Source organism: Salarias fasciatus, chromosome 7 (assembly GCF_902148845.1).
Source record: "Salarias fasciatus chromosome 7, fSalaFa1.1, whole genome shotgun sequence".
NCBI classification, from domain to species: Eukaryota; Metazoa; Chordata; class Actinopteri; order Blenniiformes; family Blenniidae; genus Salarias; species Salarias fasciatus.
Genome location: NC_043751.1, coordinates 3,039,214 through 3,066,636, shown reverse-complemented (window position 1 = coordinate 3,066,636; position 27,423 = coordinate 3,039,214). Strand labels below are relative to the sequence as shown.

General features: G+C 44.2%; 1 protein-coding gene across 1 annotated transcript in view; it reads left to right on the top strand.

The window, feature by feature from the left end:
• The first annotated feature begins 2,170 nt into the window (after positions 1 to 2,170).
• Positions 2,171 to 27,423, top strand: part of slc6a15 (solute carrier family 6 member 15) — a 35,186-nt gene continuing 9,933 nt past the window's right edge. Inside the window, exons 1-5 of the mRNA XM_030096310.1 lie at positions 2,171 to 2,685; positions 13,238 to 13,395; positions 13,821 to 13,947; positions 14,502 to 14,683; positions 20,460 to 20,570. Coding sequence (XP_029952170.1) covers positions 2,385 to 2,685; positions 13,238 to 13,395; positions 13,821 to 13,947; positions 14,502 to 14,683; positions 20,460 to 20,570 — 879 coding nt within the window. The 5' untranslated portion in view covers positions 2,171 to 2,384. The remainder of the gene's footprint in view (positions 2,686 to 13,237; positions 13,396 to 13,820; positions 13,948 to 14,501; positions 14,684 to 20,459; positions 20,571 to 27,423) is intronic.

The following is a 27,423-nucleotide window of genomic DNA, read 5'->3' as shown; positions in this document are numbered from 1 at the left end:
GTTGAAGCACTCAAATTAAAAAAACCAACATTTTAAATCTTATTCCAAACATAAAGAAACGAATGAAAATGCTAGAAAAACACTTTTTGATCAGCCCAATGAGCAACAGTGAGCAGAATCATGGCATTTACAATTTAATGGCACATTCAGCAGAGTAACGCAGCTTTTCCTTTTCAAGGGCGATCAGCGTCCGGCAGGTGAGACGCCGCTGCAGGCGGTGGATCTGCCGCTGTGGAGGTTTTGAGGTGATGCTGGGCCCTCATGGTGAGGTGGAGAGCCGGTCTGCTGTCCTTTCTGGAGGACACAGCAGTGGAGGGACAGACGGAGACACGTTGAGTGGAGCAGGGGCCAGAGCCGTCGGGACTCTACTGCTGGAGGGAAGGAAAGTGTCTGACTTGAAGGAGAGTTGTCAGAATTCATAGAGTCTCAACATGGCAAAAACATCTTTAAAAAATCTTAACATAAAAATGTAGTAAATTGGTTTCAAAATATGATTGTGCGTCCACGCATTATCAGAATAGTTTTCCTCTGGAGTCAACAGGTTTTAACCCGCTGCAGCACATAGAGGCTGTGGACCCGTGATGGTTCGGGGTTCGGACGTCAGATGTGGCCATGGTGACATAGCAAACATATTCTGTGTTAATTTGCCATTTAATCGAGAACAATTTGAAGTGTGTATCATGAGAAGAATTATTATGTCATTACAAGTAACTGTCGGTATTTTTAAGTGCAGAGACAAAGACATTGAAGGTGTTTTTATTCCGTGATGTGTCTGATTGCTCCCTTTGAACGATTGATGTAGTGTTTATTGTAGAAAATGTAGAAAGGTGAGGGTTCAGGATGGAAACACTCCAAAGCCTCTGAACGTGACTTCCTCACAGTGTCTCCCCTCATGTGCTTATCACCACTCACTGTCTGTCTTAAATGTATACTTAAATTATATCGAACTTATATCTGTTATTAGTATAGTGTACATATCTGTCCGTCCTAAACGTATATCTTAATTATCTCTTTGTATCTGTTAATGTATATCTTTATATCTGTTATTTATGTCATTATATCTGTCTTGGATCTTTATGTAAATTATATTTGATTTATATCTGTCAGCTTATATCTATTACTTAATTATATGTGTCTTTGATTTGTATTTCTGTTGTATTTGATTTAAATTTAATAATTAGTTGTGTCGGTCAGTATATTTCTGTTATGTAATTATATCTAATTTTACATACAGAGTATATTTAAATTTTCCTTGGATGATTGGTTTTACTATTTTTCTATTTTTCTTTCTACGTTTTCTGCTGCTGCAACCCTGCAGTTTCCCCTTTCGGGACAAATAAAGGGCTTTCAATTCTGTTTCCTTCTCCTTTTTCGTCTCCGTTTTTCTGAATTGTGCGGTCGCGTACAGCAGCTATTTTGTTGGCGGTGAGGACCGCAAAGTCCCACGCATTTTTTCCCTTCGCAAGATTTGTATAGGTACTTGCTTTGGCGCAGAGGAGCTGCTGCGCATAGTTTGGGGCTCGTTTTGTGCGCAGCGAGCTTTATAGGTGAGGCCCTGGACTGTAGGCACAACAGTGTGATGTCATGTTCTGCTGTAAACTGCTTCTATATTGTTTGCATGTTATTTACTTGTTAAACGTTTACAACGTTTGTGCATTTGACCAAGACCAGGGTTGAATGCAGACTGAGCCTCCATCCGCTGCCATACCATGCCCGGCAACTCGCACGCGGTATCCTGGCTCTCTTCGGGGTTTCACAGGCTTGAGGGTTCCATGGAGAGAAGCACCCGCCAGGCCGCCGCTCAGTGCTGACAGCAGCCGCAAGCACTGCTTTCTCTCTGGCCAGTGGTGGAGCTTCCCCCCACCTGGGCTTCTCTCCGAAGCCTGTGGATTTCTGACCGAGCCGTGACACTGCGACTGGGCTGGGGTTAGCGAGCGAAGCCTGAGGCTGTATGAAGAGGGACAAAGCAACCTGGCTCCAAAATGAAGAAGCATCTGACGACAGCCTGAAAAGCAAAACCCCTTGCCAGCTTAAAGTTTTCTAAATTTCATATTCAGGATACAACTATTAAGAAAAATGACCAAGTTTTGGGGAATATCATATTTACTGTTTTGACTATATAGAAATTATAGAGGGGAATTAAAACAAGTTCTTTATGTGTTTACTTGAGTTTCTGCTTTTTTGCCTCACAGATATTTGGTGATAATGAAGAATACTTCCTGATCCAGCAACCTCTTCAGACTGACTAGCATTCGACAGGACTCTGAATCCAAACCAGCTTCACTTTATTTATTTTGCTGAACGTTGCTGGCTCCAAGCTCATCAAGTCCAACCAAACGAGACAGAAAGACGTTCCTTTACCCCTGACCAATTTGACTTATCAAATGCCCAAAAACAGCAAGGCCGTCAAGAGAGAGCTTGACGACGATGTCACGGAGTCTGTCAAAGACCTGCTTTCCAATGAGGACGCTTGTGAGGATTCCTTCAAGAAGCCATCACTGGTCATCAACAACCATGATGCGGGTGGGAAGGAGTGCGATGCCGAGGAGGGGGCCTCTGATGGTGAGGAGGAGGAGCGCCCGGCCTGGAACAGCAAGCTCCAGTACATCCTGGCCCAGGTGGGCTTCTCTGTAGGCCTTGGCAACGTTTGGAGGTTCCCTTACCTGTGCCAGAAGAACGGAGGGGGTGAGTTAGCAGTCTGAAAACTGTTGCAGTGTATTAAATGTTATTTTACTGCAACTGGAAATTAATGTGGAAGGAGCTAAAAAAATAATTCTTCGAAGACCTCACTGATGTGCAGAGTACCTCTGACTTAGGACACGATAAATAACAGACAAGGTAGACCTAAAAAGCACGAGTTCTCAAAGTATAGTATCACCGTGTACCGTGGACTGTTCTGATATTGTCATAACTTTCAATGAAATGTGAAGAAATACAGAATTGTTTGTGAGGAGAGTCTTGAGTGGGAAGAGTCAAAGTTGAGCCTGAACAGAATGAACACAGGGCTGTATAACTGAGTCCTGAAACTGGGGAATCAAAGGAGCTTCTGTCTGTCCTTGTGTGTGTGTGTGTGTGTGTGTGTGTGTGTGTGTGTGTGTGTGTGTGTGTGTGTGTGTATACACGAAGTGACTGTGCACAGATCAGTAATGATCTGGGGCCTCATTTGTGAACACTACTCTTGAAAGAGGCGACTCCACTTCCTACACCAACGCTGGAGGACGAAGATTTCAGACTCAGGAAGAGCAGATGATGAGATGGAGAACCGGTGAAGAACATCTCACACATTTCAGTGAATCACTGATCGAACTTTAAGACTGAAGGTTAATGAAGCTTTTCTAATCAGAGCAGCAGCTTCATTTTTAACAGCTTCTTTATTGAAGCTGCGTTTTCAGACAGATGCCACACACTTCAGGTTCTCCATGTTCTCCACAGAACCATTGTGTCAGGACACTTCAGGTTCCCGATGTTCTCCAGACACTCTGCTGCAGAAAACTGTGGTGTCAGGACACTTCAGGTTCTCCATGTTCCCCAAAAAACTGTGGTGTCAGGACACATTAGTCCTCTGAGGACACAACACATCAGCTGACCACATGCTGCCTGTGACGGGGTTCGAGTTGACTCTTCACTAAAATGTTTTTTTATTCACCACTCCAAAATCTTAGTGATGAACACAAATAACTGCAAAGGTGAAAACTGAAAGAAAAGAAAATATCTTGAGCTGTCCAGAAGTCAGTGATGGGCCGTGCCATTACATTGCTCTTCACTTCTATTTGTGACACCACTGTCACCACCAAAGGTCATTTTCCTGGCCCCACCTCCCCACAATCTGTTTCAGTTGCAGACACAATATCCTGATCCATGGTGGACCTAATGGACCTTGTGCTGTAGACCTGTCCTGTGAGCCTCTCTTGGTCCATTGTGGACCTCATGGACCTCGTGCTGTACAGCTGTGAGCCTCTCTTGGTCCATGGTGGACCTCATGGATGTTGTGTTGTCAAGGTCCAGGGAAGTGGTGCAAACTCAATTAGTACTGAGGTTGAGGTCAGGATACCATGCCCACTTCTTCCTTTTGAATCTGAAATGGAGTTGATGGTGCATCTGGGAAATAATGAAGTCTATGTATTTGGGCTGCACAATTAATCGAATTTTGATCACGATCACAATTTTGGCTGCCACGATTAAATTTAGATGATCGTCGTGATTTAAAAATTGAAAAAGCGGGCGCTGTTGCGTGTCAAATCAAGCACTTTCTAAATCCAACAGTCAGCCAACCACCAGGGAGCAACCGAGGTTAGGGCCTCATCATTACGCCACCTAAACAGCAAGCGAGCGAACCCCGCAGCAGCAGCACTGTCAAATGAAAAAACTGTGACAGTACAGTGTGGAGAGCAACGGGCAGTGACAGTGCTGAGGCTTCTGGAGCTGAGGAGCCGCTGGTGCTTCATAAAGGAGCATCATATACTTCAGCGGTCGGCAACTGGCGGCCCGATGCCACTTTTGACCCGCGAACAAGAATATCTGGCCCGCCAGATGATTTTGAGAATCTGAGGCCTGATTCACACATACGCGGCTGTGCCGGCGCGGATCTGTCTGGGTTTGCATGGTTTCTGCGCGGAAAAGCCAGAACTGCATGCAAACAGATCAGTCCTTTCACACTCCACGCGCAGCCCGTTCATATTCGCGCAGCGATTACTAAATAGAAATCAAGTCTATTTCTCTGCACAGACTTGAGCGGGCTGTGCGCGGTGTCCCATTGAAACCAATGGCATAAACACACATCTCGTGTCAACTAGGCTTTCTATGCATGCATTGAGCTCATGTCTGAAAAAAAACAAAAAAAACTTTTTAAATAAAATCCCGAGAGAACAAAGACTGGAGAGTCGAGATTACTGCAAATCGCGCAACAGCGAGTGGTTCAAAGAGCTCTGTGGCAGACGACAAGTGACGCCCAGCCGGTGTTATGGATTAACTGGTTCCCTTGTTGATGAATGACGGAGGTGTGCGTACACACCCGCGTGTAAACACATGGTGGTAACAGCAGATGTTAAAATAAGACTCACAAAAGACTCTAAATTTATAAATTCACTGTAACTGTAGATAACCGACATTCGCTAGAACGATCACAAGTTTCATTCATCTGTTGGTCACCAGTTAACACGGGCACCAGCTAATTTGAAACATCAGCATTGGAGCAGAGCTCAGCACACACCGAGACATGCAGCTCGGCGCGGCGGTCCGGCCAGGGGAGCACCAGCTCCTTGAGCAGCGTATCATGGCGATTTTGAGACATTATTTGAGCAGATATCCAGCAGATAAAAACACATTTCTCAGCACTAAGAACTGCTGACTGCAAAGCTAAAGACCTGAAATTTCCTCAAGAGACTTTGTGCGCAGTTTTCAATCAGCTTGAAAAAACACCCATGTAAACTGGGCCAATGAAGAGAAAGCTCTCATTCAGGCCTTTAAAAATGGTCTAAAATTAGTTTAAATTTAACGTTGAAGAGACATCAGGAACAACCTCATTTGGACTTGAATCTGAATCTCATGATGATTTAGGCCCAAGTCCAGCAGACAGCCAGATAACGAGCCTCATTGCAATCAGCTGTGTTGAAGCAGGGAGACATGGAAAACATGCAGGGCTGCGGCCCTCCAGGACCAACTTTGGACACCCCTGATGTAGATGGTGAACAGGGTTGGACCAAGGACAGACCCTTGTGGTCACCCACAGGTGGTGGTGTGCGGTGATGATGTTGATTTTCCAAGGGCCACATGCTCTGTTCTGTCAGTGAGATATGATTTGAACCAGTTTAGTGCTGTACCAGAGAGTCCGACCGTGGTCTGGAGCCGATGGAGCAGGATGATGTGATCAACAGTGTCAAAAGCGGCCGACAAATCTTGCAGGAGGAGGAGGGACGGTGAGCCCCGGTCCACAGTCACCAGCAAGTCATTGATAACCCGGAACAGGGCTGTCTCCGTACTGTGAGATGGACGGAATCCAGACTGAAGTTTTACATACAGATTATGAAAGTGAAGATGATTAAGGAATTGGGCATGAACAACTTTTTCCAGGGCCTTTGATATAAACGGGAGGGTTGATACCGGTCTATAACGGACTAGAATGCTTGGGTCGAGAGTTGGCTTTTTAAATGGGGGCGTGTAACAGCAGCTTTGAGAGGTGGGGGGACATGACCGGATTTAAGTGACTGATTGATTGATGTGAACTTTAAGACGCAGTAAAAAACGCCAACTTTTAATAAAAAGGGCGTAAAATATGCGCATTTTAATTGTTCAAACGCCCGTATTTTACACTTGTTTGCTGAAGGCTGTGGGACGCCGTTAAAAAATGCCCGTTTTTTTAATAAAACGGGCGTAAAAAACGCACGTTTTAAACAAGCAAGACGCGCGTTTATACTGCGTTTAACGAGATGTTAATGAGCTCTGCCCTCTGAAAAACACAGCCAATAAGTTCAATGTTTCTGAAGCCAATCAGCAGAGAGCACAGCGTATTCAGCCACGGTGATTATACTTAATTTGTGCAGATCAATATTTTAATCCTCCGAATTTTAGTCATTTTCTCTAGCAACACGGTATAGGCTATGATAATACAGAAGAGCAGGCAAGTCTCTTGGTTTTGCTCTGCTGATTGGCTTCAGAAACATTGAACTTATTGGCTGTGTTTTTCAGAGGGCAGAGCTCATTAACATCGTTAAACGCCATAAAAAACGCGCGTCTTGTTTAAAACGTGCGTTTTTTTATGCCCGTTTTATTAAAAAATGGGAGTTTTTTAACAGCCTTCAGCAAACGCAAGTAAAATACAGGCATTTGGACAATTAAAATGCGCGTATTTTACGCTCGTTTTATTAAAAACGGGCGTTTTTTACGGCATCTGAAGGATCAGACGCGTTGGATTAGTGGCGAATTGTGACTCCTTTGGCTTTCCATAGTTAGCAGCGGTGTTTACATGATGGCTCTGGTTTGCTGGGTAGTTGACCAGGCCGGGGCACTGGTGAATATCCCCAGACAACAGAAGGCAGATGGCTATGATGAATGCCAGGGTTTGATGTTGCTTCAGCGTGGTCTTGTAGCATGTTGATGAACGACTGAAGAGTTGAGGATGGATGAGAGCAGCCAGTACATGTTGACCAAACCCAAAGTGTTTGTTCAGTTGGGTTTGGAGCGGCTTTTTCCAGGATGGTGAATTCATGCCAAATGTGTAAAAGTCTGCAGATGTTTGACCAGTGTCGGATTCGGCAAAGTTATTTATGAGCAGAACGTGTATAAGGAGAGCTGCAACTACCCCTGCCACACCTGGCGCCACCATCTTGCTGTATGTTTATTTTGAAAACACATTTTGATATTTAGATATTTAGTCCAGCGGCTTTCACAACTATCAATGTCTACACCGATCGATATTTCGCTTGTGCCTCATATAAACCGTGCCTGACAGCAGAGCAGATTTTACAGGCAGATTATTCCTTCTGTGTACATAGTGGTGTGATGACATGCACAGTAAACAGGAAGCAGGAAAGTCAAAAACAAGCAGAAGAACTGGACGGTGCTTGAGAAAAACTTTCAATAAAAATCCCTGAGAACAAACACTGGTGAGGTTCAAAGAGCCGCTTCACTCAGGACCTTGGTGTGAAGGATTGAATGCGGATCGCAAATGCAGTCGCTCCGCTGTAATTTTCAAGATGGCGGCGAAGCATTTCCAAATAGACCCCAGAATCTACCACTGGCAATGCCAGAGGCTTTTTGTTGCTGGAGCTATGGGCAGCTCCATCTTTCAGTGGTGGTGCTGGGGAATTTTGGGCTCTCTAGTTTATTTTCTCTGTAACACAGAGAAAATGTGTGCAGCAAGGGCTGCACATTTAAAACTTTACGAAGTGACACAATACCCAAGATTTTCAGCCAAAATTCTAAAGGTGAAAGGTTTAATGCTGTGTCTTTGGAGATGCTGTTTTCCAGCCATACTTACTGACCTAAACATCTTTTGTTGAAACTCCTTTGCTGAGTTCCAAATGGTCGTGCTGGGTATTTCTCAAGTACAGCTGTCTTCTTGGGGAATGTGATGGCTAGAATCTTCTGTCACGGAGTTGGTGTTGGCCAGGTGCATTTGCCCGTCTTCTTCCTCCACTTCTCCACCCGTCAGCAGCTTTTCTTGACCCTCCTCTGTAAAAAATTGGGACTATGTCCTCTTCCCGTTTTAGCAAAGATCAGTGTATATGTTTTTATAATAAGTAAGCTGAAACCAGAAAAATGTGGTCTCATTAGCTGGGAATCCATTCTGGGAGGTTCAATACAATTTTTTACACATTTGAAAATCTAATTATAGACAACTTTTCTAGATACTTTTACACATTGACAAATTATTTTACACATTGACAACTCTCACAGGACAGATTGAGATACAGACACACAACTCTGAATACAGACAAGCAAGTCTGAAAATAGACAACACAAATCAGACAGACAAAACAGACAGACAGCTCTGACCCGCTGTGGGGACAGTGGCAGTTGTGAAGTTTGACTGGGCGGTACACCTGTCAGACATATCGCGGTGTCCTGAGGTTATCTCAGTCAGGACAGAAACCTCCCGTAGAGCAGAAGAGCAACAGCTGGCTGGATCTTGATTTTCAGTATGAATACAGACCGTGAAAGCGGGGCCTCACGATCCTTCTTTAAGGAGGAGGTGTCAGAAATTAACACAGTGATGGCCTAGTGGTAGATCATCTGCCTCACAACTGGGAGGATGTGGGTTCACATCCCGCCCGGATCATACTAAAGACTTTAAAAATGGTCCTTACTGCCTTCTAACCAGGTGCTTGGCATATATAGAATGGGGTAGGGGGTCGAACATACAGAGCTACCAGAGGTCTAACTCCCCTGCTGTAGCTTCCACTACTCACAGTAGCTGTGTGGCCTGGGGGTAAGAAATGGAGATAGGTGCCGCCCAATGCACTTGCAAGGGAGACTTTGACTTTGTCAGAAGAGTTACCACAGGGATCATGGCGGCCAAGCGCTCATAGGGACACTACTTTTGATCCTTGGATGTCAGATCTTCAGAATCAGAATATGTTTATTGTCATCATACTGGTATGACGAAAAAGCTTACGCTTCCACTGGACGGTGCTACAGACAATAGGTAAAAACGAAAAATATAAATCAGCTTAAATAATAAAAAGGAATAAAATATACATATGTACAAGCAATACTACTAAAAATATACATATTTACCTTAATAAAACATATATATGTATATATATAATATATATATTATATATATATATATATATATATATATATATATATATATATATATGTATGTGTATGTATATATACATACACACATATATATACATATATATATATATATATATATATATATATATATATATATATATATATATATATATATATACATATATATATATACACACACAAACACACAATACTAACAGACACTGCACACAGTGTCTGCAAACATAACTGTGCGTCAAGCAGACAAATGAGAAGAGTTTAGGAATCTAATGGACCAAGGGAAGAAACTGTTCCTCAGCCTGTTTGTCCTGCATTTTAAGGATCTTAGTCTCTTCCCTGATGGCAGCAGGCTGTACAGTTTCTGGTCAGAGTGTGTGCCGTCTGACCAGATCTTTTTTCCTCTGCTGATACAGCGGGAGGTTGCGATGCCCTCCAGAGAGGGCAGAGGGCAGCCGAGGATTCTCTCTGCCGTCCTGATAACCCTCTGCAGAGCCTTCCTGTCTGCGGTGGAGCAGGCCACAAACCAGACAGTCACACAGTTGGTCAGGACAGACTCTATCGTGGCCCTATAGAAAGACACCTGCAGCATCTCCTGCAGATGGTTCCTCCTCAGCACTTCCTATCATTGCGAAGCAGATTTCCGAAGCGTTGGATTGTTCACCCACATGAATGTGAGCTGATTTAGATTGTCGTGAGACAGGTTAGTTTCACCTTGCTGATGATGTGTTTCTGTAGTAGATTCCCAGTGTAATAGTAATCCTCTGACAACTGTCTGTTTTCAACTCTGTCTGCCAACTCTGAATACAGACAGACAACTCTGAATACACATTGGTAAATAGTTTTACTACAATAACACCAACAGGATCTTTCTTCTCACACCCCCCGTTTTGTTTGAAATCTGTCCCCATGTACAAAAATTAACTCTATTGTTGATTCCATCTGATGGGATTGTGCTACTTGACTATGTGAAAGTATTATGACTTAAGTCAGCGAGTGCGACATTTTATCCATTTTATCATCAAAAGTAACTTTTCTAAAGCCAAAAAAAAATTGTTCAAAACAAAGGAAATTTCAGGTTTTTTGTATTGTACTGATGACTATAAAGAAGTCTTGTTAATGTTGGTACACATCACATTGAAGTGTGTTTTTTCAGAAAATTCTTTATCTTAGCTCATAAATATTTGATATTAAATAATAAAACATGCCAGGAAAAGATTCCTACTGATAATATCTTTGAGAAAAACTACAGGACTTGAGAGGTGCTTGAGAGGTGGTGTGTGAGAGATGTGTGGCTGTAGATCTCTCACTAGTGTGAGGACGATTCAAAAGACAGCCATCAACTGTTTTATTTTCCCCCTGAGAGTTCCTGTTCTTTCACAGTTTGACAAACATTCTCCTTTTTTTAACATTCATTACTGAAACTCAGACAGATAAACCAGAGAAAAGTCATGTGGTTAAAGTAGAAAGGACTGCAAACTATGTTAAGGAGGGAGGGAGACAGGACTGAACATCTCTCTTTCAGCTGAAGGTGCACTGTTTCCTCAAAGCTTTGCGGTGTTCGAACATTTGAGGGAGTTTTTCATGTTTACTGTGAAGAGATGAGTGATATGAAAGTGTGTGCTCACTGAGCCAGGTGGTTTAATATTAGAAACTAAAACACACACCACACACACAAAGGTGCAACCACACCTACTGAATCAGGAATCAGGAAAGGATGTGACTAAACGCCATACCCACAGAACGATACGATGCAGTCTGTTGAAACAAGAATGAGACTCACCTGAGAAACAGTCTCGTGTCTTCAGTGACTCAGAGCAAACTTTACTGTCTTTGAGGATGAGGTTGAAGCAGGAGACACTTGAAGACCTTTGTCTGTGGTTTCTAGAATCAGATGAAGTGATGTGGTGGTTTAGCACATGAACATCAAGCATGTTCACACTAAGCTCACCTCCATGCTGAGTGGATCCTGAAGTGTTTTCAGGGAACTATGAAGTCTGTTGAAACAAGAATGAAAGTCACCTGAGAAACGACTCTGTGTGTGTGTGTGTGTGTGTGTGTGTGTGTGTGTGTGTGTGTGTGTGTGTGTGTGTGTGTGAGAGAGAGTGAGTGTGTGTGTGTGTGTGTGTGTGTGTGTGTGTGTGTGTGTGTGTGTGTGTACACGTTATTCCATCCTTGTGGGGACCAAATGTCCCCACAAAAATAATAATAATCAACTTTATTTGTATAGCACCTTTCTAGATTATCGTGTCACAAAGTGCTTTACACAACATAAGCAACAAGGGATAAAAACACAGAGCAGAAAACACAAAAACAGGAAAAGAAACAACAGAATCAGAGAAAGCAAGACTAAAGAGATGCGTCTTAAGCTGCTTTTTGAAGGAGTCAACAGAGTCCGCTGATCTTGGATTAACTGGGAGGGAGTTCCAGAGAGTGGGAGCCACTACCTCAAACGCCCGGTCACCTTTAGTTTTCAGTCTGGAACGAGGGACTCCCAGCAGGCCCTGATCGGAGGACCTCAGGGACCTGCTGGTAACGTAAGGCTGTAACAAATCTGTGATGTGAGCTGGTGCCTGGCCGTGCAGAGCTCTGGACGTGACCACAAGGACTTTATATTGTATTCGGAACTTAATGGGGAGCCAGCGAAGAGCAAATAAGACTGGAGTTATGTGGGACCTCCTGGGGGTCCTGGTCAGCAGTCTGACAGCGGCGTTTTGGACCACTTGCAGGCGATCCAGAGACGCTTTGCTGACGGAGGTAAACCGCGAGTTGCAGTAATCCAGGTGTGATGATACAAACGCATGGATTAGCATCTCCATCTCAGCTTGAGAGACAATGGGCCTGAGTCTGGCTGTTCCTCAACTGAAAAAAGCAAGAACGGATCAGAAGTTTCACATGTTGATCCAGAGTCAGAGCCTGATCTACAGTGACACCTAGAATTTTAACAGAAGATTTAATCACGGAGGTATGGAGACCTAAACCATTTATGATCCTAGGGACAAGACTTGGAGGAGCAGACATAAGAAATTCAGTTTTATCAGAATTTAGCTGCAGAAAATTATTAGCCATCCAGTGTTTTATCGCCGTCACACACTCACTTAGAGCTGACAGGGAGGCAATGTTGGGTGTGAAGGAAAAATAAAGCTGGATATCATCAGCATAGCAGTGATAACAGACACCTTTAAACTGATTAATTATTTGCCCAAGAGGAAGCAAATACAAGGCAAATAGAACTGGACCAAGGACTGAGCCTTGGGGCTCACCACAGCAGACAGGTTCAGATGAGGAGGCGAAGTTACCAACTGAAACGGCACAGCTCCTGTCAGAAAGGTAGGACCACTGCAGGGCTGTGCCTGTCCCCCCCCCCACTGACCGAGTCTCTCTATCAATATGCCGTGGTCCACTGTGTCAAATGCTGAGCTGAGATCCAACAGCACCACCACCGAACTCCTGCATCGCTGCGCATCAGGAGGTCATTTGAGACTCTAAGAAGGGCCGTTTCAGTGGAGTGCAGCCTTCGAAAACCTGAATGAAATTTATCAAAGATACCGTGCTCATCTAAAGCAGTTGTGAGCTGGATCACGACCACTTTCTCCAAGATTTTTGACCCAAGGATAGGAAAACCTGTCACGATGTGCCTTGTGGGGACCTTTTTCCGGTCCTAATGAGGGGAAACAGTGTTTTCGTGATCATCTTGTTGTTACTGAAAAAAGTAAAAGTGCAAAAATATTTCTTTAGGGCTACACTTTGTTTTTGTGTGGGTTAGGGTAAGGGTTAGGGTTAGGAGTTAGATATGAATGGGAGTCAATGGACGGTCCCCACAAGGATAGAAATACAAACGTGTGTGTGTGTGTGTGTGTGTGTGTGTGTGTGTGTTTACTTTTTTGGGGGTTTGTTTGGAGCCCAGAGCCCTGCTGTATTTAGTGATGTCTTGGCTGTTTCGGGACCTGTTTTGTAGCTGTCTTGTTTGGACCTTCTTCAGGAGCGTATCTAGTGCCCTACCTCATCCTGCTCATACTGATCGGGATCCCGCTCTTCTTCCTGGAGCTTGCTGTGGGCCAGCGGATCCGCAGGGGCAGCATTGGGGTATGGAACTACATCAGCCCCCGCCTTGGGGGCATTGGCTTCGCCAGCTGTGTGGTGAGTACAGTGCTGAGATTCGGGGGGCTTTTCTCAAGTGAAACATGATTCAAGTGAGGATCGTGATTGGAAAACCAATCAATAGAGCAACACAGCTCTGTTTCAGGTGAGTGAATAAAAATGTTCCACTTCTTTACTTTGACAAGAGTGCGCTATAAATTGAATTATCACTAAATGTTTGCAGAACGTACACAACCAATATCACAGCTAAAAGACTTCATCAGAATTGATGCTTCAACATCCTGAACCGGTCTCCTGGTGTCCTCCTGTTCTAAATACCAATCAATGAATATTACACAGGTTCCTCTGGGAAACAGTGGGAAATCTCACTTGTAATGGATTGCTGTGCTTTGTGTGTTCATGTTCTTCTGTCAAGTGTGGTAACCATGTGTTGGGTAGTAAATGTTTGGCTTTTTCTCCTGCAGGTATGCTTTTTCGTAGCACTTTACTACAACGTCATCATCAGCTGGAGCCTCTTCTACTTTTCTCAGTCCTTCCAGCAGCCTCTACCCTGGCATGAATGTCCCCTTGTCAAGAACAAGACCAACATGTGTAAGTTCTCCATCAGCTGAAATAGGAACAGTAACAGAACCTGCAACAGGAACTGTAAGAGAAATTTTAACAGGAACTTCAACAGGAACTGCAGGACGAGCTTGAACAGGAAACTGAAAGACAAACTGTAACAGAAAGTTTAACAGGAACTGTAAGACAAACTTTGACACGAACTGTAAGATGAACTCTAACATGAACTGTAACAGGAGCTGTCCTCCTGTGCTGCGGTTGATTTTTCGATCTTTGACGGTCTGGATCTTGTGTTTTGAAGTGTGTCCTGGAGTTCATGTTGTTCCCAGTAGTTTGTAAGTGCCTGGTTGCTGTATTAGTGTGAGATGATCATGGAAATTCTTTCACTTTCCACTGTTAAAAGGTTTAAGATTCAACAATTTGTGAAAAAGATTTCTGTAAAAGAAAAGTTCCAGATATCCACATGCTTGAATTTTAGAGTACATCTAATGTTTCTAACATTACTCAATTCATCCAAAACCTCAGACAAGACCTCATGTGTGCTGAAAGATGAGCATTCTGACTGCTCCTCCATTTATCCACAGATGTGGTTCCAGAGTGTGAGAAGAGTTCTGCTACCACCTACTACTGGTACCGCGAGGCTCTCAACATCTCAGACAGTATCTCTGAAGGAGGAGGACTCAACTGGAAGATGACACTGTGCCTCCTGGCTGCCTGGCTCATGGTTTGCCTCGCCATGATCAAGGGAATCCAGTCCTCTGGGAAGGTAAAGGCACTTTCATATGGTGTCAAAGTGCAGCAGATGATTGTAGTTAGACTGCAAATGTTCCAAACTTTCCAAACTTCCCAAGACCCACCTAGAAGAGCCCGGTGCCCCTAACTCTACCCACCCCCCCCACCCCCCCACCCCCCCACCCCCCCACTCTCAGCTCCCCCAAATTTTTCAGGCATGTGATCTTTTGCTGCTTCAAGCCCTGGATATAGATAGGGGTTGAGGAGGAGATTGTAAACTAACAAGTGGGGAACATGTGTGGGATGTGGGTGGAGGCAGTTTAGAGTGGGTTGTATGTGTGGGGGTGATGTGCGTTGGTGGAGGTTTAATGTGATAAAATACATGTCTAAACATTTAATGCAAATAGGACACATGAAGTAGAATTTATATTTTTAGCTACTAAAGGTTGACTTTGGCTCCTTAGAATGTCTAAATTAATGAATGTTGGTGGCTCAAAAAACAATCATTTGGCCACCAGACCTCTCGATCTTAAATCAAGTGCTGGGAAGTATAAATTTAAAGTGTTGATGATGTCCAAAAAATACTCATGACCTGTACAGACTCTGCGATTTTAACCATCTTTTAAGTTCACAACTTGCCACACTGTTGGACATGGATCTAAAAGTCTTGCCCATGACGTGAAGTTTGCTCTGTGTAGGCTGCACCATGAAGTAGGAAGCTGGTCGCAGGGGGATAACGTCAATGTGAAGAAGCGTGCGCTCTCTCAGAAGGCAGCAGAGCAACAATTGGACAGAGCCCGTTGAGATGCGCCCCACCCCCACGATCCGCATGCCGCTCAATCGGAAGCAAAGAAGCTCGGAGCTCTGAAATATCTCCTGCATGCGTCCTATCAGCTGGAGCACTGGCTCACCCATGTCACATTTAGGTGTTCAGAGATAAATTCCAAACAAAGGAGGAGGAAAATATGGATGCGGTTGTGACTCGGAAAGTGAGGTGAATTTGGGACGCTAATTTTGCAAAGGGAGCGTTCTGATACTGTCAGAATTTTCTTTGGTCTCAGAAGAGGATGTGTGCTGTCCTTCATACAGTTTCACAGGGAAACGTGGGACCGTGGATTTAGAGCCAAGATATAAGATAAGGCTTGTCCATGCTTCACATGTACGCGTTTCTGCATCCACTTTGGAGCCTCCGTGCACCACCGATGCGCACGTGCTTTCTCCCATGCAACATTTTGGGCTCAGCTGTGCGCGTTCCATGCAGGCATCCACGCATCCTCGAGGAGCTTTTCCAGCACTACAGATTGTTTATCTGCTCCTTTATTACAAACTATTTAGAGGAAATGAGGCACATACATTGTCAGTACATTGTCATTTAGTTTTAAAGTTTATTTAGCCTTTTTTTTTTCTGTATGCCTGTATTGCGAGGGCGGCGACCGAGTGATTAGATACTTTCATTTCTGTCGGCAGACCTTGTTGCTGCTCACGCTGTTGTAACTGCAGCCGGGTCAAAGTACAGCAGTGGTTGCCAGGTCCACTTATTATCAGCTTCTTATTTTGAAAAGTCGCTTGTCAATAATGGCAGTTGTAAGTTGAGGGATTTTTTTTTTTTTTTTTTTGCTTGTTACCAAAGTTCTGTTTTGGGCTTTTCTGCTCCCAAACCCAGCTGAGACTTGAAGCATGCCCCTATCACCTCGGTGGCTCCAAACACATCGACTTTGTTGTGTATTTTACTGAACAAATCTGGCAACACTGAGTGTGCCTCATACTTACAGAAGGCATGTCCAGCAAGAGCGGAAGAGTCGAGAGACAGAACTTTGAAAAGGTACCAGCTTTGTTTAAATCTCTGGTGTGGGTAAAGTTTGGTTTATACTGCTGTATAATGTATACAAGCAGTCAGGCAATGAGATGCAATTTATCATTTGAAAATAATATGTTCAGTATCTGTTATCATGAGAGAAGCGCATGATATTATCCAGTACACCAGTGATAATGTTATTTGTTAAAGGTATAATGTACGATGTTTTAGCCAATGAATGGCGTGATGCGAGTGTCAACTATTGGTTCTCCGACATGTCAATCACGCTGAAGAAATGCTTGCGTCACGCCGTCAAGACAACTCGTAGGAGCAGCAGAGCAGGTAGGATGGTCTGGCGCATGAGCGTTTTAAAAAGCGAGTAACAAACGTTTGGCTTCGACTTTTTCAAGAAAATCGTCCGTTATACAGTTAATGTTTACTGTGAAATGTAGTTTCTGCTGACAAGCAAAATAAAGGGAAATTTTTGGGAGAAAAAGTTGTTCCCTTTAGCCCAAACCAAAACTGTGGCACAAAAACCGAGGTAGGGACCGCACCGTGGGTTATCTGTACCGTTGCACCCCTAATTCCAAATGAAGATTAAACCTCTTCATAGATGATAACAGAACACAAATATGTTTCAAGTGTATGTGTGTGTGTGTGTGTGTGTGGTAGACAGACTACATTAATGGGAGTAATGAGCTTGGTGGCGCCTTCACAGTTTAAGCCTGGACTTAATGTCTGTCAGTGTCATGCACATGTCTTTGTCCACTTGCAGAGGTGCTCTGTTTTTTTTGAAGCACTTTTAAAGTGGAAAAGTCAGACTCACCCAAGTAGGTCATTTCAAAAGGGGTAAGGATTTTCAAAGCCCTGTCAGCCATCGCGGGATACTCCTTTCTTTCACTCAGACTGGGGAAGAGCCTCAAGGTCCTTTTTTAAATGCCCTGATTGTCATCTCAATCAGCTCCTCCTGTGACTTTAAATCCAGACTAGAGTCATTTTCCCACTATGACATCTCTATCAGGTAGGTTCGTTTCAGAGAAATGCTGGTCCCTGGAACCGATTGGAGGATTGGGTTGTTTTGCACTGAACCATGACCACCATAGTTGGCATGTTCTGATGTGACATACGCCCACTGTTCTGGTCTTGTGCTGGACTTGATTGTAGACGATTAGTGATTAGCATTATTTATGAACCCAAGAATGATGATAGAGTCTGCCCAGGAAAGCACCATATCCACAGACAATGACATCTGCAAAATGATGAAGCTCATAACTTTTGACTCTAACAAAATCTGTGGGAATGAAACCTTTTGAATCTGTTCAACCATGAAGATCTTTGATCCAGGACTCCCATCGCAGTGTAAAATGCTCCTGAATTTCTTGATCCCAATCAACCTCTCTGCTGGAGAATCTGCTTGCCTAGGGCAATGAAGCCCAAGGGATCTTAGGCTGCAGTGGAAAGTACTCCTCCTCCTTAGACCATCGTGAGAAAGGTTAGTTTTACCCGATGTGTTGTTGCAATAGTAATCCTGCTCAGCTGTTTGATTTGACTTGAACTCTGAACTTGAATGTGTCTGATAAAATGTGGCAGTCATCATTTGCATTAAGCAGTGTGAAGGTGTTTTTTTTTTTTTTTTTTTATTTAAGCCAGATAAAGACCGGGTGAGTTGCATTGGAAAGTGTGTTTTGCCCTGGTTGCAGCACCGCAAGGCAACACCACAAGTTCTTCCAATCACCTTAAACATCATTACAAAGTCCACATGATGAAGCTGAACAAAGCAAGAAACAAAGACACATGGAATTAACCTTGTGCAATGAAACTTCATCCTAACCAAACTCCAGTAGTCAGAAACATAAAACAAACAAACCTACTGTCCAAACATCTGCTCTGCATTCTAAAGAAATCTCACTGTTATACGAGGGGGGACCCAAAAGTTCCCGGACTGTGGTTATAACTTTTTATTTTTTAATCTTTGCAATTATTTGAAACTGTCACCTTCAAAATACTCTCCTTTGGCTTGAATACAACGCTGCACCCGAGATTTTCACTGTTCAGAAGAGTCGCCATGACCGTGCGTAACTGTGCCGATAAGATAGAACTTCGATTTTCCCTCCCCCGCCTGTATGCATGTCTTACCTTTCCGCTGCCGCTCCAGTTTCATCTTTAACAACAAAAAGCCGTCGACCGGGGCCAGATCAGGTGAATATGGTGGTGGGGAGGCTGGCTGGTCACGGTTTTCGTCAAAAAATATGCTTTACGCACAACATTTGGTGCTATTTCTGTGCGTAACGGGGCGTCCTGTGGTCTGCTGTCTGCTATGATGCGGCCATTTCCGGGAGCCTTCGTCTCACTGCTTCTAATAACCGCCTGAGGATCATCTGTCTGGATCTCTACAATCAGATCTGCAATGTCATCAAAAGTCCTGCGTGGATCTACCAGGACGTCTGCTTCAGTTTTTGTGACGTTTTCCTCTGTTCTGGAAGTGGATTGTTGTCCTCTGCGTGCCTGGTCTTCCTGATGTAATCTGATTACTCTTAAAGGGTCCAAACCACTCAGAAACCCTAAGAATCCTTCTTAAAGAATGTCTGCAACATGGTGACTGTTTCTGCCGCTGTTTTTCCCAATAAAAAACAAAATGTTTTGACAGAGCGCATATCAATGGATATCCGCCATCTTGAAAAATCGAAGAGCGGGGTGTAACTCTGTCAACACAAACAGTGACTGTCAGCTGACCGCATCACGGGGGAAGACCAAACCTGGCACAGTTATACATGAGGTTATCCTGTAGCGACATCTAGCGGCCAAAGTCGGAACTTCATTGTATTTTTTTATTAATAGAATCAGTCCGGAAACTTTTGGGTCCCCCCTCGTACTCCACCTAAATAACCATTTCAACCATTTGATTTTTTTTTTGTTAAAGGTCATGAGTGCAATTAAGATTTTGTAAAGAAAAAAAAAAATCATCCCCGAGAATTGTGATCAGTGTGGGCAGGGGGCTCCTGAGTCTCATCCTCAGACCAGAACCAGAATCCCAGTGAGTCATTCACTGTGGTTGACCATGGTGGTTTATAACATTGGACTGTGGGTGTGATGTGAAATCAGTGATGGGCAAACTACTTGGAAAATGTAGCAAGTTAAGCTACAAGTTCATCTTGATAAAATATAGCTTCACTACAGCTAAAGCTAACCCAGAGAAATGTAAGAAGTTCAGCTACAAGCTACAGTGCAGAAGTAGCTGGCTACAGTCCCACTACTTTTTTTTTTGCAACCGTTTATTAAAAAACAAACTGCAAACAATTCAACCAGCCTCCTGTCAGCAGAGGGACAAGTGCTTTCTGCCTCTGCCATTATCCGGTTGTTCTTCCGTCCCTTTTGCTTGTTTTGTCTTCACTCGCCGTCATTTCACATGTGCGTTTGGTAATATGAGTGTAGGACTCTGCTTCCTGGTTGGAGTGGATGACCCGCCTTATCTTGCCTCTGATTGGGTAACCTTACCCAACTGTGAGTCGTCATATGCAAACCAACCAAGTTGGCGCTACTGCCCATCACCGTCAATTTTTTTTCCCCACACACACAAATCTTTATTCAGCCGACTTCTTCTGGACACTCGACACGACAGTAGGGTGTAGCTTCCGTCGCTGCTGGCTCTAAAAATAGCTTCGTTACAGAGAGAGCTACTTGACTCAAATGGGGCGGCGCTACCGCCTCGCTACAGAAAAATTACTAAAGTTACTAGCTCTGCTACTTGTAGCGCGCTACTGCCCATCACTGTGTGAAATACAGAAAGCTCCCACCACAGAGAAAATAGCTCCTTTGACAAGATGCTGGAGAACACAGAAGAAATGTATTCAAACAGAATAAAAGTAATCATGACCATCATTCTGTCTGTTTTTATCCCATCTGAGGTTTGAACTGGTTTGAGCTGCCTTCTATGATCCAATCTGTTTGACGGACATTGTGAACCCACAGCCCCCCTTCTTTCCTGCAGCTGAGCAGTGTTTGTCCCTGTCTGCAGGTGATGTACTTCAGTTCCCTGTTCCCCTATGTGGTCCTAATCTGCTTCTTGGTCCGGGCTCTGCTCCTGAAAGGGTCAGTGGATGGGATTCGGCATATGTTCACCCCGAAGGTAAAGCACTGACCATATCAAGTTGTCTATAAATAAGAAACAAGCCATTTCTGATTTTGAGTTTTACTGTTGATATACCTCCTTTACATTTGAGAGAGAATCTGACACAGGACAGCAATAGGAATGCAAAACGTGTTTGGATATGACAACAGTTACTCCACATCAGTCACATATGTAAGAAATGTAGAAATGCCATTGTTCCCTCTATGCTAAATTACTGTTAAAGCTGGTGTCCGGAGTTTCCGTTAGTTTCCAATGTATGTATCATTTTTCAGCAGAGCTTAAATGTGTCAGTCTGGTTCGATACTACAATATAATATTAGCATAAAGCAATATAAAAATGTATTTATAAGCCCCGCCTTCGTCTCATAGACCCCCATGTTATCCAAAAAAGCGCCGGTCAGCGTCAGCCAATAGATTTCGAGCTTCCGCCTTGTGGCGCTGTCAATCAAAGTGTGGAGCAGCCAGAGAGCAGGCCGCTCGCCCAGCAGAGGAGAGTTAGCTCTGCAGCAGATATATCCACCGTCTGCTGAACATCCACCGGAAACAGCTCAACATGGAGGATGCTGCAGGACTCAGAGGCTCTCATTTTCACCCGACAGATAATGCATGTGCACAATTAAAGGGACGTGGCTTGGTTGCTCATGAAAGCAGTGGGAGGGCGGAACCTCGAGACGTTGGATTAAAAAAAAACTCTCTCTTTCAAAACTCCGGACACGAGCTTTAAATTAAAATGAAAGTTACAAATGTGACTCCTGTTCTGTGAATCCCAGATGACTGTCAGAAGGCGGTGCTGAAAGCACTTGAATGTTCCCCTTTGCGCATGCACAGTTGGAGTATGTATACCAACAGTGTCACTTGTTACCCTTAGGTGACCGAGGAACAACAATAAGTTCTGGTGTCCAGCCCCAAGTTTGGTTCCTACAGAATCTTCTCATGTAATAACAAGGATTCTAATGGCGCGTTTCCACCTCCCCTACTCTACTCGGCTCGACTCCGCCCCACTTTACTCGACTCGACTCTACTCGGTCTGGTTGAGTCTCCACCGGCCTTGTTTGTCTCCCTGGAAACCCACCAGTGGGCGGGGAAATCAGACGGTGAACACTCCGCCCCTCAGTGGATGTAAACACGCTGAATGCAGGACAGAGAGGCCGTCATGTTTCTTTTTGCTGTTTTTTTCCGTTTTTCATTGTAAAAAGAGAGTCATGAAATGTTACAAACAGCAAAAAATAATGTGAAAGATAAGTAGGGAAGAGTCTGGAGGCCCTGCAGCCGAATCAAGCCCAAGATGAGACGTGAAGAGCCGTGAGGACACGACAGCTCCAGGTGAGTTACTAATGTAACTGCAGTTATTAAGAGAAGTTTGTGCTTTAAATTATTTGCAATATTCTAACATCAGGTCGCGATGTGCGAAGAGTCCTTCAAGCCATACAGTCAGTGATTAGCATTAGCTTATTAGCAATTAGCAGTAGCTTCAGCGATTAAAGAGCATTTCTGTTCTGTTGTCAGCAGCTCAGAGGAGTCTTTTAAATGCTAAGATGAAATTTCAGATGCACGGTTGAACATGCATTTAGCACACAACAAACCCAGGAAAAGTAATAAGAATTCAACAATTAAATGAATAGCCCCTCTTCAATGATTAGCATTGCTGTGACATTAGAGGATCCAGGTTCTCAACACCGTTCCCTACATCAAGTCCTCATGAAACTATAAGCAGGCTGGAACAAACAAAGCTTTGTAACTATTGATAGTTAAAAAGAAATGAGAAAAATTAACCACTGGGGTGACTGGTCATGTCTTGCCTGGTGATGTTTTAAGGTGTTAAGGCGCTTATAATTATAAATTTAATTATTATAGATGATCTTTGTGGAAGTTAGTTGTATTATTAATAGTACCAGCAGTAGTCATGATAACTCATATTAATATCTATTGAAAAGTCAAAATGACATCTTTATTTTTATGTGATTTCATTGCATATACTGTGTTTCTTTCAGAGGTTCTGTCCTATCAGGAGCAGCTGGACCAGGCCTGTCTCTGGACCCACATCTGAGCTGCAGTGGTGGATGAAAAGGTTCCAGCTTCTCAGCTGAGCGATGGAGGGATGTTCCTGGTTCAGCAGCGCCGGAGCCCACAGGTGGAGTGGTAAAGATGTAGAAGCAGGCAGTGAGGTCCAGGATGTTCTGATGCTTCATCTGATCAGTCACTATTAAGGACGACTGAGTTTTGAACAGATTGTTACTGTAATCAGTTAAACCAGTGTTGATCGATTGTAAAGATGTAAAAACTGCTTTTTACTGCAGCATAAAAGTATGTTGAAAATAATGATTGCTGATTTAAATTCACTCAATATTGCCCTTTGTGTTTTTTCAACCTGTCGTTCAATAAATTTGTTGTGCTTCTGCAGATCTGTTGTTTTCATACATGATTCAAAATTTTTCACAAAACAATTTTGTCATTTTTTTTACAACAGGAGAGAGTAAACCGAGCTCAAATAAAAACTTTATTGATCGTTAATATCAATTACAACTCCACAACAAAAGCAAATGCAGTTGTGTTATTAATGGTTCTCATGGTTCCCGGCCTCCTCCGTGGTGAGCAGGTCCTGTCAGAACCCAGAACAGCTGGACTGAAAGCAGCCTGGCGTCACTCTCTTCCCTCCTGCTCCCTGGATTCTCCAGCCTCGCTGAGGACCAGTTCAGATGTTCGTCTCGCTGGATCCGGTTCTGCCTCTGATGCTCCAGATCCTCAGAAAGGACTCTGGCAGGACAGCAGAGACGTCTGGCTGGAACAGGGTCCTGGTTCTCTGGCCTAAACAAACAGAGTGATGGAAACTGATATTAAATGTTCAATCCCTCATCATCTTGTAGTTGTGATGGTTTTGTGTAACTACTTGAAATTGCACACTCTTCTACACTTCCCATTACAGCATTTATACGAGTGTGTGACTTAGAAAATATATAAATATGCAGAGAGATTCAGATGAGCCTTCACATTTTGATTGAGGCTTTTGTCTTGATATCAGTGTTTGTTGCTGAACAGCAACTGGAGCAATTCAGAAAATATATGTCCGTGTATTTATAAAGATGTATGTAGAAACAGTTGGAAGGAAACCTACGGTGCAGAGCAGCAGGTGGAGGAGACGGTCCCTGTGCAGGAGGAGGAGATGGAGCTGCTGTCATGGCAGGGAGTCTGGGAGTTCGGATGGGGAGACCAAACTGTCCTCACTGAATGAAACAGAACACACACACACACAAAGAACAATAAAGTCAAGTCAGTGTGGTTCAAACTCAGCCCTAACATGTTCTACTCATTTCGAAAGTCCACCTTCCTCCTTAGGAGGGGCTTTAAAATGTGTGTGATAACTTTAGTAGAGCAATGCTCCCAAAAAACTGTTCAAAAAAAATGTGTGAGCTTTCAGTCGACATGAGGGCTTTAATATTGACTGTCTCAAGTCGTTTTTTACATAATAATGAAGGGAAAAACACGTTTCATTTCACTACATGAAGGAAAAGAATAAGATAGAGAGTCTTTATGCATATGCTGAAATTGAAAGTGTCTCAGAAAATAAAACTTTGTCCGGTGGTTATGTTAAATATCAAGCTGCTATCAGCAGCTTTACTGCTGGCTTTCTGAGTGTGATTACGTGACTCCGAGGACAATGACTGTAAACTCCTGAGAGTAGCAGCGTCTGAACACATCCTTTCACAAACTGTAAATCCAGATAACTCATTTTTCTACCTTATAACAAACCCTGATCACCAGAAACTCACCATTATCCTCCAGCAGCGACTCCAGCAGCGCCGTGGCAGAGTCGTGGTCCCGTCCCGGTGTTTACAAGTCGGTGGCCGTAGATTGTCTATCTATTGGAACTATCCCCAGGTCTTTCCAGCCCCGCTCTTTGAGTTCTGGTCCTTGTTTCAGTTTTTCTTGACAGTGGGTTGCGGTTCGGTGGGCTCCGTGGTCCGCGACCAACTCCAGGTGGTCTTGAAAAAACGTCGGGCGGTACCAAGCTCCCGCTGGATCTTTTCATCCCCCACTAAACAAACGAGCATCTGAATCCTCCCAACAGGCCATGGAGTTACTGTCCGCTGCGCTGAAATTGTTTTAATTACTGTTATTTTTTTCATTTACCGTTTATTACTCTTCTCCTTCTCCTCGCATCAGAGCAAAGCAACATGGCGGAGTTTAGGTTTCGCTTCAGCCACAGCTGGTATGTGTTGATGTCACATTTCCAGCCCGACTCAGCCTGAATAGACCCTGCTGTCGAGCAGGGCCGAAAACCTACCCGGGTTGCGTGAAAGCGGGCTGATGGAAACGCCCGCAAGCGGGGTAGAGCCGAGTCGAGCCGAGTAGAGTAGGAGAGGTGGAAACGCGCCATAAGTGTCAGAGCGCTCTGCCTGGCATCCGGGATTCTTAGAACACATTCGTAACTTTCGTTCTGTTTCATCCTTGCTGATAGCCAGAAGGCAGTGCTGAAAGCACTGAATGACGTATACCAACTTATTCATGAAGAATCCCAGAGACCAACCTCACTGAGAAGCCTCTGCAGAGCTAAGGACCACACCCAGTGGGTGGGAAGTGGCGGTGTTCATAGTGCACCACCTAGAGCAGTGGTTCTCAATGTTCTTCTGTTACGCCCCCCCTAGCAAGAAGAAAACAATTGCCCCCCCCCCCCCCCCCCCCCCCCCCCCCCCCCCCGCAACTATAAATAATAGCGTTTGTCTATAAAACTGTTCTAGGTTCACCTCTGCATAACATCCTTGTTAACATTAAAGAAAACAAAAAAGAAAGAGATCTAGTTCAACTTACAAGACTGACTTTATTGACAGTGTTTATTAGTCTGTAAAAGAAAAGATTTTAAGTGCATCAATTTGCCTGAAATTCAAAAAACAATAATACCCTTGTTTAAACTGTAAACATTTTTGTCAGATTTATTGCACCATTTGCTGCTGGAAAATCTAATTAAACAAAATCAATAAATAATAACAAATTCAAATTCACTTCAGCAACATTAACTCAGGAGCACAATATATTAACCTTTTAACCTACAAAACAAAAATGAATAAAACAGTTTGTGCTGATTTTTTTTTCCTTTTTTTATCAAAATGAGGAAGCCAGGATTAATGGCTACAATGAGCATGTTTTGCAGTGCACAGCTTCTCAGAGGAGGTTTGGCTTCACAAAGGTAAGCTGTTGCAAAAGGAAGCATAATGCCCACAGACCTCTGCCCTGAGAGTGGATCCTGCCTCTCTACACTCAGCCACAATTCTCTTTTGACTTACTATCTTCGTTTCTCTCCACCTTTCTTTTCATCCCTGTTAAAAATGTCTCCATGTTGTCTCAGGGTTTGTTTACTGGCTTCACATCGCAGCTGGTTGCAAATAAACCTACACCGTAGAGACTCTGACAATGAGAGCGCCACTGCCAACTACTGGAGTGGATGTGCAATTACACTTTATTTTAGTCTGGTGGAAAAAAAAAGCATGTTCCCCACAGTCACACGCCACCCACCCCCCGGCCATCGCACTGTGGCCCCCCCCAGAGGGGCGCGCCCCACAGTTTGAGAACCACTGAACTAGAGAGAAGGTGCTGACTTCACCCAGAAGGAAGCGGCATAAATGTCATCCAGGGTACTCCCCTCAGGGCAGCCCAAGATGTGGGCACCCTTCTGGTGGAGTGGCAGCACACACCCAAGTGTGGTTCACCACCAGCTAAGAATTGTGAAAGGCATCCATGATCCAGTGGGAAAAGCGCTGCCTGAGAGTGCAGAGGCGCCGTCAGGGCCTCCATAACAGCCCAAGCTGTCCGGAAAAACAAATGAATGTGGTATCGTTAATATAGCATCCCAGGGCTCTTCCTGGGCCCCGAGTTATACCTGGTCTTAAGGGATGCTCAATAGGGAGCCTCATAGGCTGTAAAGACTGTAGACCTGACACCACCTGTGGGAAAAGGACAAAGTTCGGCCTCAGAGTGGCCATCCTAATATCTGGGTGCTACTCCAGGCATGATGGGTGAATAAATAAAGCGTGTACATTGCTCACGAATGTCACCAATGGCCACCAAGAATGTGGTCTCGTGTGGCACCCACTGCAGCGAGGTGCTCACGGGGAGGCTGACACACGCCATCCAGCATTAAGTGCAGGTCCCATGCTGGGTTCTGTGGGGCTCTCGGGGGTGAAGCCCCAGAGCCCCTTCGAGAAAGCTGGCGCCAGGCTGTGGCATTGCAACTCAATCAAGCAGGGTTGATATTGCTGGCACATACACCCTCAGGGTAAATAGAGGATGACTTCCCACCAGAGGAGCTGCAAGTATTCAAGACCGCAAGGACTGGGCAAAACACTGCAGCTGCTGCACCACTTAACTTTCTACTTATCCATGATGGATAACAGTTTGCTCATTGTCCTCCTCTCCACCACAGCCTCAATAGTGCCCAGTTTGCAATCAATCACGGAGCCAGCTTTCCTGATCAGTTTGTTGAGTCTGTTGGAATCACTGGCTCCAATGCTGCTCCCCCAGCAAACCACAGCAAAGAAGAGAACACTGGCCACCACAGACTGCTAGAACATGTCCAACATCTAGCTGCACATGTTGAAGGATCTCAGCTTCCTCAGGAAGTAGAGTCTGCTCATCACCTTCTCGTACACAGCATCAGTGTTGGATTTCCAGTCCAGTCTATTTTTGATTTTGACACACAGGTACTTGTAGTTCTCTACCTCCTCCACTTCCTATCCCAGCATGCACAGTGGCTGTGAAGGCTTCCTCTTACTTCTGAAGTTGATCACCATCTCTGGTTTTGTTGAGATGTTGAGATGGTACACATCAACAAGGGAATGCGTGGACACGGCCTCCCGAC